The 12,132-nt window shown below is 35.2% G+C and overlaps 2 protein-coding genes across 2 annotated transcripts in view; both read right to left on the bottom strand.

Annotated features, from left to right (window-relative positions):
• Positions 1 to 12,132, bottom strand: part of LOC5575878 (irregular chiasm C-roughest protein) — a 158,072-nt gene that overhangs the window by 132,387 nt on the left and 13,553 nt on the right. The gene's annotated exons all lie outside the window — the stretch shown is intronic.
• LOC110677168 lies at positions 5,142 to 7,001 on the bottom strand. Its single transcript, XM_021848027.1, has 3 exons — positions 6,390 to 7,001; positions 5,971 to 6,278; positions 5,142 to 5,647 (listed from the first exon to the last, which is right to left on the bottom strand). The coding sequence occupies exons 1-3, from the start codon at positions 6,928 to 6,930 to the stop codon at positions 5,162 to 5,164; spliced, it is 1,335 nt and encodes a 444-aa protein (XP_021703719.1). The 5' UTR covers positions 6,931 to 7,001; the 3' UTR covers positions 5,142 to 5,161.

Below are 12,132 nucleotides of genomic sequence, written 5' to 3'. Positions count from 1 at the left end.
ATGTTCCTTCGGGGACTGACATTCTCCATATAAAATGTCATTGACAGCCATTTTATTTTTGGCCAGCTTATCAAAAAAAAATATGGGCTATACATACAATGCCAGATAATAGCTGCCGGTAGAGGAGTTAATCTACAAGCACTTAAGTAACTGTTCCACAAATTATGAAATTCAGGGGGAATTAGTTGTCATACATTTATTATATGTGCTGAGAAATACCATCCAAGAGTTCTGTTAAATTTCCGATAAACTTACAACATTTGCATTGAAAATATTTCAAAAATTTCAAATTCCTCAGGGCTTACCTCGGAAGTAATTTGTCGGATTGTCGAGAGATCTTTCAGTATTTTTCCAATCACCAGTGCCAAACGTCGTAAGCCCGAATATCATCATACTAAAATTATTTTGAGGGGTCGTCAATTGAAAATAGTCTTTATGCCGAAACGGTCGTAAGATCGTATGGTAAGATAGGTTGGAAGGGCCGCGAATGGTTGGAAGACTAAAATGGCCGTAAAGTCTAATATGCATGTGGTCAAAAATGGTCGTTGAATCGAATGAACCGAAAAACGTAAAAGATCGTTAGGATCAAAGAGTGTGAATCCTTGAAAAGTAAATGTGCTGAACTAGTTTACAGAGTTGTAAGTCTAAGAAGATACCTCAAAACAGATTAAATGCCTTAATATATACACTAAACTACTTGCATACTGAAGAATAAGTTATTAACGAAAAACAAAATGCGTAGCCCTGAAGTTTTTCAGATTGACTATAGCTAAATAATAACATATTGATTGGTGAACAATATTTGTACAAAAAATATGGTTGATGATATATGTTTTAACGTTCTGTTAAATGATGTTATAAACGAGAATTTAAACATGTCTATTAAAAACTAATAGCATATCCAAACATCCAAGCTCGAAATAGTTTACGCATATGATTCAAGTTAAGCGGTTGTTCAAGTCCCACCCTTTGGAATCAACTTCTAAGATTGCACTAAAACTTCAAAGGCACAAATCTCGCGAAGAAAGCATCCCACAACAGTGCACTTTTTATTTTGGCTTTGTGCACTAGCAGAAAGCTTAAAATAAGAAGATCAGGAACATTTGCCAACTATTCCTCCAGTTTTGTGCCTTTGAAAACGTGAGTAGGTGGAGAAGTCGGCCATTGTGCCGGCCATCTTTGCATTCCGAGATATTTCACCTTAAGTAACCGCAGTAAATTTCGTGCTATCTAATTTTCCAGATCAACAAATTATTCTGTTACCCCGCCAGCCGCCATAAATTATCAAAGTTCATTGAACACATACGTGACTCATTCGTTGTGTCACGTTAGGCGGCCACCCCCGTAGTGTGTGTGTGGCTCAGGGTTGAAAAAGTCATCCTCATTCTACTGACAATCTACGAAATTGAGACAACATCAATTTCATTCACCCATGCTTTACAACACATTGCAAATGAACTAATTTCATCTTCATGATTCCAGCACTGCTTCATTTTCATATTATTCATTTCTATTTCTTGCCCACACTCATTCGTAATCGGCCTCACTGAAAATGAACCAGCAATTTGTCATATTCATTCAGTTGCAAGCACAGGTAACCAAAACAAAAGTTCAGTCCAAAGAATTTCATTCAAATGACAACAACAACAGTGTTTTGATTCGGTTCGGTTGTTTGATAATTTATTTTGGCTTCCTCGAATTGATTCAATTAAAAATGTGTGCTTATCGGCTCCGCCATCGTTTTCGAAGCAGTTACAATATTAAAGGTAGGTAATAGTTTGTTACTTGGTGGATTTGCTATTATTCTGATGAATATGATTATATTCCAGTGCTTCCCTGCCCGAAACGACGCTGCTCGGATGCAAAGAGGACTCCTCAGCTAGTGAGCAGCTTCAGCAAACTCCTTATGATCAGTACCAAGACGGGTACCCATCCCACGGCTTTCTAAACGGAGTCCCAACTATGGCCAACCAACTGCACCAACAGCTCTAACTAGCTCCAGCCCACATCGTCAGCCGCCGCAGTCCCGTTCCGACAGTGGAAACGAACAGGAATTTTTCACCTCAACGTGTAGCACCGAATCTTTCGCTTCGTCCCCCGGGAGTGACATCCAGCGACACCTGCAGTCAATGTTCTACCTACTCCGGCCGGAGAAAACACCCAAAATGACCGTCAAACTTAAATCGTTACGCACTGGTCGCACACGGTATCTGATGGTCGTATCCCGGCTGGACCAAACGAATCCTACATCAGAATCAAGTGTCTTCGTTAGCTTCGGTGCCACTGGCGACGAAAGTGAAGTGAAGAGCATGAAAGTGTGTAGTAACGGTTCCAGCGGATTTATCAATGTGGCCACCACGACGAGTGGCGTTGGTATGTGCCAAAGATTGGGGAAAAGTTCGGTAGGTGAGAGTGTTCGTCATGAAACGACTAATGAACGGATCAGATGGTCAGCATACACTGCATATTAGCATTTGAAAAGTGTCATCTGCCATCACTTAACGCTAGTTCAGAAATTCAATCTTCACCTGCAACGTTAAAATATATTTAAAAGCGTGGGGTTTGTAGTCTGCACAAAGCAAGACTTCCCACTTGCTGCAATAAAAAAAGTTTAACTCGTTTTTTTGTAAAGTTTACTGTACTTATAACATTTTTATGAACTGTGATGTGAATATACAAATAAATACATGTAGTCATCCATGTATATTATTCGAAATACTTTACCAACCCATCTACCGCACCATTAGCATGGTTTACTGTTACTGATAGTGACAAACAGAGTAGTAATCTGAGATCAGTGTTTCTATCTAGGTGATTGTGGGGATTATCAGGCACTCAGAGTGGATAGTGTTCCTGGCTGACTATACGTCTCGTAATTAAAGGTACCGTTTTTCAGATCCCGGCGGACTATTCCCCGTTTTAACATAAATTTTTAGTTGTCCCGTATTTTCAAACATGATGAATTTAAGGTACAGTGGGGTAAGTGGATACAGTGAAATCAATAGTGAACTTCATATTTATGTTCAGATAACATAAATAATGTAATTGTTACTTTATACTGTGGATAAAAAATGAGGGACTAATACATTTCTGATCGTTATTTGTTTCGATTTTTCTGCTTTTTATATATTGAGTATGGGGGACTTGAAAATTTGCGACAAATGACCCACTTGACCCACTTGGACACAGGGTTTTCTTTTTGATTAGTTTCAGAAAAGTCTACTGTCAAAACCCAAGCTAATGGAAATCATGGAATTGCTCAAACAGTATTTTCCCTAATTTGAATTTCATAAAAATGTTCAATGTTTGTGCATTATTCGTCTTGTTTTATCTTATTACCATATAATTGACTTAACCAAAAAACATAACCATTAGGGTGTCTCATAATTACAATTTGTCAGATAATTTGAGGGTGCAATGACAGTTTAGAATGTTACAATCAAACTTTTGTACGAGGGAGGAACTCTAAGAAATGACTTTTAGAGGTTGCCATGTTGAGATTTTTATGAAAAGTTCGTTTTTTGTAAGATATGTCAGTGAAATATTTCCAGTTCAGCAAAATTTCGTAAAACCCACGGGTTTTTATTATTTTTCCAGCTCCCTTGAGGTCTATCTGGGTAAAATCATTTACCATATATATTGCACGAAATTGTTGCACACTGATTTTATGAATGATCGAAAACAATGATTTTTCCAGCACATTTTTTGATATCATCAAAAGTTGGTATCAAACTTGTTGCTAGAATCATTTTCTAGAAAGATGGAAAATTTTGTAAGGCAAATTTTTGCCGAACACATCATACCCCTAATTTTATGCGTTTTGGAGTTATTCGAGATTTACTGCGAGCAGAAATACGACTTTTATTGTATTGACAAACTTATTATATATTTTTGTGTAATAAATAATGGTGATGTTACAGGCATATACAGTATTGGACAGAATATTTGTAACTTTTTCGTTTTCTCATGCAAAATGATGATCTTTAGAGGGTTAGATCTGAGTTGTTTATGACCTACTATGAATGATAGTTTCACAGTTCTTCAGGTGTAACTTGAATATCAACATAAATTTTTAAGTGATTTTTCCATGATTTTTCTGATTCAAAGGCAATAGCGGTTTGCTTAAAATGTTTTTTTTTTACAAATTTTCTTTAATTAACTTAACCTAAACAAATGGAAGGAATAACTTTACGATATTTTTTAAGCAAAGTTTTAGATTTTAACGAGCTTGCTAAAAACAGTTTTTGTTAAGGGTTTTTAGATTTTTTAAATACAGTCAAACCTCCATGAGTCGATATCTGAAGGGATCTTCGACTCATGGAAATATCGAGTCATGGAAACGAATGCCTTGGAAAACTGTTTGAGGAGACCATCATAGTAACCATGAAATTTTGTTTTTAGTATGGTTCCATGACCCATGAGTCGATATCGAGTCATGGAACATCGACTCATGGAGGTTTCACTGTATACTGTTTTGATTATTGTGTCGAAAATTTCAATTTAGTCAAATTGTTATTTCTTTTAAACTTGTAATTGAAGAAAACTTGTAATATATGTTAAAATTAAAGTTTCTGAGTTCCAGCTCACCAAAGTCGAAAATCGAAAAATTTGCAAATCTATTGTCCAATACTGTACTTTTCTATATACAATACAGACATGTCTCTTACAACACAATGCCATCTATCAAAATTTACCAGTCCTCATCATACCACGGACCATCAGATTCAAATACGAAGCATAATCGTAAGGGACCTGAATGTGCATATTGCGTTTATGAAAGAGAAATCTCGAAAAAGAGTTAGAATATACTTAAGGCTTTCTGAAAAGCAAAATTTAATTATCGATTTATCGCATTTCGCAAACAAAATTTGACACATTTCATTTTGAACCTACTCGGTTTTCGCTTTTAAAACGTTTTATTTTCGGATTCACAAAACTACGTAAGTAAGATTTTCAATATTCGAAACCTAAATACTATTTTAATGTATTAATGCGACTTGATTGCATGCAAGTTTTAGGCGATGTACACGACGAAAAAAAAGGTTTGAAAAAATAATCGAGGAATAATGTTGTATGCTGGGGTGTGTTTGAATATATTTTATATATGGTCGAGGGTTTATGAAGGGTTTATGAAAAAAACATTCAATCATCAAACAGTGATCTAATTTCTTTCGACTTCTTTCCAGTTGTAGGCCGTCGCAATAGCCTGCGGGAATAGAGCTTTGTTCAACTTTACTAATAGTATGTTGGTTAATGTATCCTCCGCGAGTTTGGTGCGAAGGTTGCTCAACACTAGACCAAGAACACTAAAGGCCCTTTCTACTGAGACCTGGTTTGATGGTGTGGACAACACAACCATGGCCACAGCATACAACTCGGGATGTGTTGTCTTACGTCGCAACCAGTGGTCCCAAACGTTGTAGTTAGAATTCTGGCGTGGTTCCAAGTCCAGTGACTGTAGTTGTTGTAGAAACTTCGTCTCGCTGGGTTCTCCATCAGTATTGACAGAGCCACCGTACATCTCAGTGAGATACTCATCAAAATCATCATTTCGTTCGGACTCTGACAGAGATTCGTTCCTTGTGCTTGAAGTGGATGCTGGCGATTGTAGTTGGCGAATCCGCTGCCATGTTTCGTTGATGTACCCCTGGAGATTGGATTCAAAAATGAATTAATTCAATGACTTATCGTTAAGGCCCAAGTAGAAATGGAGCAAATGGCAAATGAAATGAAAAAGCATTTTGCCCTTGAAATCAACAAATCGAAGAAATAAAACGCACAGCCTTATTTTTGCAAATAAAACTGCTGTTTTCATTTTCTTTTCAATTTGTTGATTTTAAGGGCGGAGACTACTATTTCACTTTTAAAAATTTGCTCCATTTTTTTTTTAAGTTAGTTATTCAATGGTGAGTCAATAGGAACAGTATGTTAACAAACATGAAAAGTAAGATTGTTTGAAAAATAGATTACCATAATTTCCATTTTCTCCTCAGGTGAGAAAAACTTTGATCCACGATAGTTGAATCGTGGATCAAGGAAAAGAGCCATTTTGAAGGCCCTTGATCCTCGAAGGGTTGTTAGCCTTGTATTGAGCGAAGTAAGCAAGCCAGGAACGAATTGATTACCGGTGACCTTTCGCACTTCGCTTATGGCCCTTAGCCAAAGCATGTAAAAGTCAGGCAAAGAAACATGCTCCGCTTGCATCCTCTTGGTACAGATGTACAAAGGCTTGAATGCTTCATAGTAGTCGTCTATGAATTTCCAATGGTTGGTAAGATCTGTGAATATTGAAAATGTTTCATGTTTAGAGTGTCATGCATGTATGGTTATTTGAGACTTTCATGTGTTTTTCATGGTGTGCTTTTCTGAAAAGATTAAGAGATACGTACCAAGCTCTGGAAACTGAGCAGCCAGTTGTTCGAAGAAAGTCCTCTGAGTTTTAAATGCCTCCACCATTTCAAAGATTCCACCCCATCTGGTTTGGCACCAAATTTGAGGATGTGTGGCATTGTGGTGGTCAAAATTTGTCTGGTACTTCATGTTTTTTGATTTTCTCGCCAGTTCAGTTAGACCTTTTACGCTTTCGTGGGACTTGTTCACAACATCCAGTATCGACAGTTGCAGAGTGTGCACCGCACATCTCACGAGATTGATGCGCTCCTGGAATTCAACGCACAGTTCAGCGGAAATATCGCGTTCCGGTTCATGCTCATCTGTTGTCTTCTCAAAATCCTCATTTCCATCATCTAGTTTCTCCAACAACGCTTGCTCCAATTCTTGGCGTAACTTTTTAACAGCTGCCACCATGTTGGCCCCGTTGTCTACTGTTACCGAGAAAATATTTTCAATTGGCACGTTGTATTCAGCTAATGTGTCCAATATTTTAGTTTTAAGAAATGCCGCGGTCTGACTCTGTTTGACTTCGACCATCCCTAAAAAATGTATGTATTTTGTTAGTAGTGCATATGTGATCTATTTAGAATGCGTCAATAGTTTACGTTAAGCTTTCAGAGGGGAGGACTGGGGGATTTTTCAGAAGTTTGGCAGCTGATGACTCATACGTATTTTTTTATGTTACATAAAATTACAAAATGTGTAACAGAGAGTGGGGGGGTATCTTCATTGATTTTAAAATAATGGGTAAGACGGATCAAGATGGGCACCCCTCAACGCCTAAGGTATTTCACAATTGTACTTAAGTCCCGAAGTTGTTATCAATAGTTATGTTCCCATAAAATAAACACAGTTTCAGCAAAAAAATGGATCTATGGTGAAGCTCTAGAAAAAAGTTGAAAGTATGTCGTCGCTATCTGACATTTCCACAAGGGGTAAATTTTGCATTTTGTTCAGACCTTTAGGAGCAGTAAGTATTGTAAAAAATAATATCGGTTGGAAAAGTTCAACTACCAAGGGGAGAAAATTTACGCTTACTACAAAGTGTCCATAATAAACTATACTTTGACTATGCATGGCTCCGTCGTTTTTCAAGCGATTTTCAATTTATTTTCCAGCATTGGAATCAGATATTATTCATGATCGTTATCCTTTGAAAAGTTATTTATATACATAGTATACCCAAAGTTATTTAACAAAATGTACTTCCTTGTTTTACTTGTTTAGGATTTATGGCATAAATTAAACAATTTATTATTTTTAAGGTGATAAATTATAATTTTCAAATTTGTTTTACTTAAGAAGCAACAAAAAATTGAAAGTGGTAAAACTTGACCCTGTGATATGTAGTTCTTTGTACATGAATTTGATTGTAGAAGCTCAGCGAACATGCTTAAGCAAAAATAGTTTACGCTGAAAATATCTTTCAATTAGAAAACTACGGAAAACTTCATTTTTTTAAACTGTTGATAAAGCATAATTCAAAGTGATAACTGGTGATTCTTTCGACCGAATCATAATTGCTGAAGTAAGTGTATTGAATATGTTTTTGCAGAAATATATTTTTTGTTTACTTGTTTTCAATTTCAAAACTACAAAAACCCTATTTTTAAACTAAATATCAATAAATCAAAATTTGAAGCGATAACATCTAGTTTTTTCGCCATAAGTTTTTATTATAGCAGTGAACTAAACATGTTTGGGTAGAAGTAGAAATTTTTGATTGCATTCAAAATTTATTTTTATTGAATAACTACATAAAAGGGCTTTTTGCCAGCACTATTTGCCAGCAAATCATAAATTAAAACATACATGTCTTATGCAATCAAACTCAGGTCGAAAAACAACATATCATCACTTTGAGCTTTGATTTACAATAAAAAAATGGTGAAATAATAGGATGTTTTCTAGCTCTTTTTTTTTTTTTTTTGGTAAAATCAATTTTGAGTTCTATCTAAAATTTTTATTTTTCTTCAAACATGTTCACTGGAAATCTAAAAGCAAATTTTTGTCAAAACTAAAACCTTGTGTTTCTCTGACGGTTAACTACACTATATTTATGAATTATTAACAGTTTAACATAACAAGATTTTTAGTAGTTTTTTAGGTAAAAGGTATTTTGAGTGTTTCCCAAATTTTCTATTTCTACTCAAACATATTGACTAGACTTCTATAATGATATTCATGTCGAAAAATAAAATATATTAATATCATTGCTTCAAGTTTGAATTTACTAGCGAATAGTTTAAAACAATGAGTTTTTTTTTTTATTTTAAGGTGAAGATGCATCGAAGCCAAAGTTCAAATTTTTAAGAGCACGGATCTGGAGAACCAAACATCCGTTTGAGCTGAAAATATAATCGATTGGTCACCATCAGCTAGTGACCAATCGATTAAGTTTTCAGCTTGAACGGATGTTCGGTTCTCCAGATCCGTGCTCTTGAAAATTTGAACTTTGGCTTCGATTCATCTTCACCTTAAGCAAAATAAATTTTGAGTGGTATTAAAATTTTATTTTTCTTGTAGCTAAATGAAATTTTAAATATAATCAAAGAAATATAATTACGGTCCTTGTACAATCAGATTTAGTACATGTTATCGCCTTGGAATTCAATTTATGTGCAAACAGGTATTAATATGTATAAGTTTTTCCGTTTTTTTTTTAGTAAAATACGTTTTTAACGTTTCCAAAAATAACTATTACTCACCGTATATGCTCACTGAATTTCTATAAGTTCATGCCAAACGAATGATATTACATAGGCCAGGAGAAGTGGTTCACCTAGTATGAAATAATAGCAGAGCAAAGGTAGGTTTTGAAGGAAAATTTAATGAGCTTGATTACATCTGTTCAGGTTATATGCATAAAATTGAGCCGTTGAATAATAGTGGCTCATCTTTTACTTGCATTCCTAATCAAATAAAAATGTGCATATCTCCAAGTTAAGAATGGATTCAAGTTTTTTTTTGCTGAAAATATTCAGCAAAATAAGGACTGTTCATTTTATAAAGTGGACACCTTGTGCATGCTGTATTTTTTTAAATTAGACTAGTATTTTACAATGTTATGATAATAAAAATTCTCCAAAATAATTAAATTTCACACGAATATGGAACAACGATTAGAACGGACGATTTTTGGAGGGTATCAAAATCAATGATTGTTAGAAATTGGCTGGAAAATTCGACAATTCATGTTTTTTATTTTGAAAAAAAACTTGTTCTTCGAAAGCATTATCAATCAGGAGCCTGATGAAAAAAATCAAGTTATTATTGGAGCAACAATTTTACAGGTATAATAAAATCATTTTCCCCCTATATTTTCTAGAGAAAAATATTTTAAATTTGAAGGGAACTGATATGAGTAGAATTTTTTGGTTTAAAGTACGTTCTGACGGAAGTGCTAATATAGTATTATTATGAAAAATGACTTACGCCTTCATATAGTTACTTATTTAGTCCCTACGTCAGATTTAAAGCACAATAGACACACAATTGCTTTATTCTTAGAAGACCTTTCAAAGTACATTGACAATCATCAAAATTGGCAACACTGCTGTAATAAAATCGATTTTATTTCCCACATATTATTTACATAATATGTTATTCTGAGATTACCAATGGAAATATTCGGAGAAAACCGTTTACAATTTGCTGTAGATCGATAAATATGCGTACATGATTTTAAAAGTATGATGGTTGGTTTGACTTTATTAACGAGATTAAAAAAAAAAGTATGAGACATTTAGTAAAACTATCATAAAAAGTAAAATTTATACTTAAGACTGTGGTTTAAACTCACGATTTAGCGCTCGTTTATACAAATATAGTTTCTTTAGTAATCCATACTAGTTTTGAATACGCTTTTTACTTTTCTCTTTTGCTGGGAGTGAAAGGATGGTGTTTTAGCAAATTTGGCCATAAATGGGTAAATCACTAAAGATACCTAATGTCAGAGAATGGTGGAATATAATTGAAATTTTAAAAGCTATACCTTTAATAGAACAGTAAAGGATACAAATATACATTTTGTTCATAAAAATGAGGATTTTGGTTTGGGAAAAATAATGTTAAACTTTGACGAACAGCTTTTCTTAGGAGTTTTTGGAAAAACTATTTAGCTCTTCAACCAAACGCATTTTCTAAGATCTTATATTTTCATAGCAATGTAGAATAATAGTTGAAGGATACACAGAAAACCGATTACGATTTTATCAATAAATAAAAAAATAATAGCACAAATAAAGTGTCCACTTTATAAAATGAACAGTCCGTATGATTCAGAATATACAATGCGTAGTAATGAGCAACCACAGACAAACAGGCATAACAGCTACAGTGAAACCTCCATGAGTCGATGTTCCATGACTCGATATCGACTCATGGAACCATACGAAAAACAAAATTTCATGGTGACTATGATGGTCCCCTTGAACAGATTTACAAGGATTTTGTTTCCACGACTCGACATTTCCATGAGTCGGTGGTCCCTTCAGATATCGACTCATGGAGGTTTGACTGTAGAACAATTATCAATTCAAAACATAGTCACGTGAACATTTATGCCCAATGCTAAAAATACTTCATTTGGCCAACCACGGTGGTGGCGGTAATATTAGAATTTGGCGCTATTCTGCTGTGTGATAAAATTTATTAGAGTGTTACTTCTGTTTGTCTATGGAGCAAACATTGATAGCTAACAAATTTATAGTATTGCCTTTCTTGCCCGCAGCATATTCAAGCCAGCAGGAAAACATATTTTTCGTTTAATCATTTTATTCAATAAATTATTTATTTTTTGAACCCTTTATTTTTATGGATAATAAAAAACATGTTCTTTAAACAGTTCCTTGTTATTAAAGTGCTCATCTTGCCCCGCCTTGTCCTAATTTAATGCAAAGTTTGTGCGCTGTCCGGTATGTGTTTTTATTATGCATTTTTTCCACTACATAATAGTCTGTGTAGATAGTCATGAAGTGCATAATTGCATTGAATCATTATTGCATAATTGCAATGCATAATTGATTCACAAAGAATGTCAACTCCGCTGAAGACACCGGTACAGTTCAATAGCGCACTTTTATTCCCGTTTCGCACTTGGAAAAACTGCTGCGATAATCTAGTGGCGGATAAAATGTGCAATCACAGACTAAAAGACGTAACACTTAGAATAGATCACGATCAAAATCATAATCGCGAGAACTTGTACGCCCAATGCTAAAATTACTGTACTTGGGCAATGGGCAAACAGGTTGCGGTAGTGTGTAAATTTCAAACACGAACAAAAGCGATGAGAGCGCTGCGGTTGGTAGATTGATTACATACCACAGACACAGTACAGTGACGAATGTGTGACATCTGTTTATCTGTGATGCAATATTTGCGTTTTTTTCCTAATAATATTACACTTACCGAGAGTACGTATTACTACTTTTTCCCCATGGGCGTACTGTACATTCACGCCAAGAATGTGCCGATTGTGACAGGATGCAGAGTCCACCTTCAGGCAAATAAGTTTTTCCTTCATCTCATCCTTCAAAATCTCTTTCACTCGCTGGGACATAATCCGCAGATGTTCTTTGACGGTTTCCCTGTTCAACGTGCACCCAACAGCTTGGCAAATAGGTTCCAGCAGCAAGCGGAAGCCGTCCCACTCGAAACACGACAATGGCAATCCATGATCGGTGACCAACCTGACAACCGCTTCGATCAGTAGCTGCAGATCAATAGCGATGGGGC

Source organism: Aedes aegypti, chromosome 1 (assembly GCF_002204515.2).
Source record: "Aedes aegypti strain LVP_AGWG chromosome 1, AaegL5.0 Primary Assembly, whole genome shotgun sequence".
NCBI lineage: Eukaryota > Metazoa > Arthropoda > Insecta > Diptera > Culicidae > Aedes > Aedes aegypti.
This window is presented reverse-complemented; position numbering and strand designations above follow the sequence as displayed.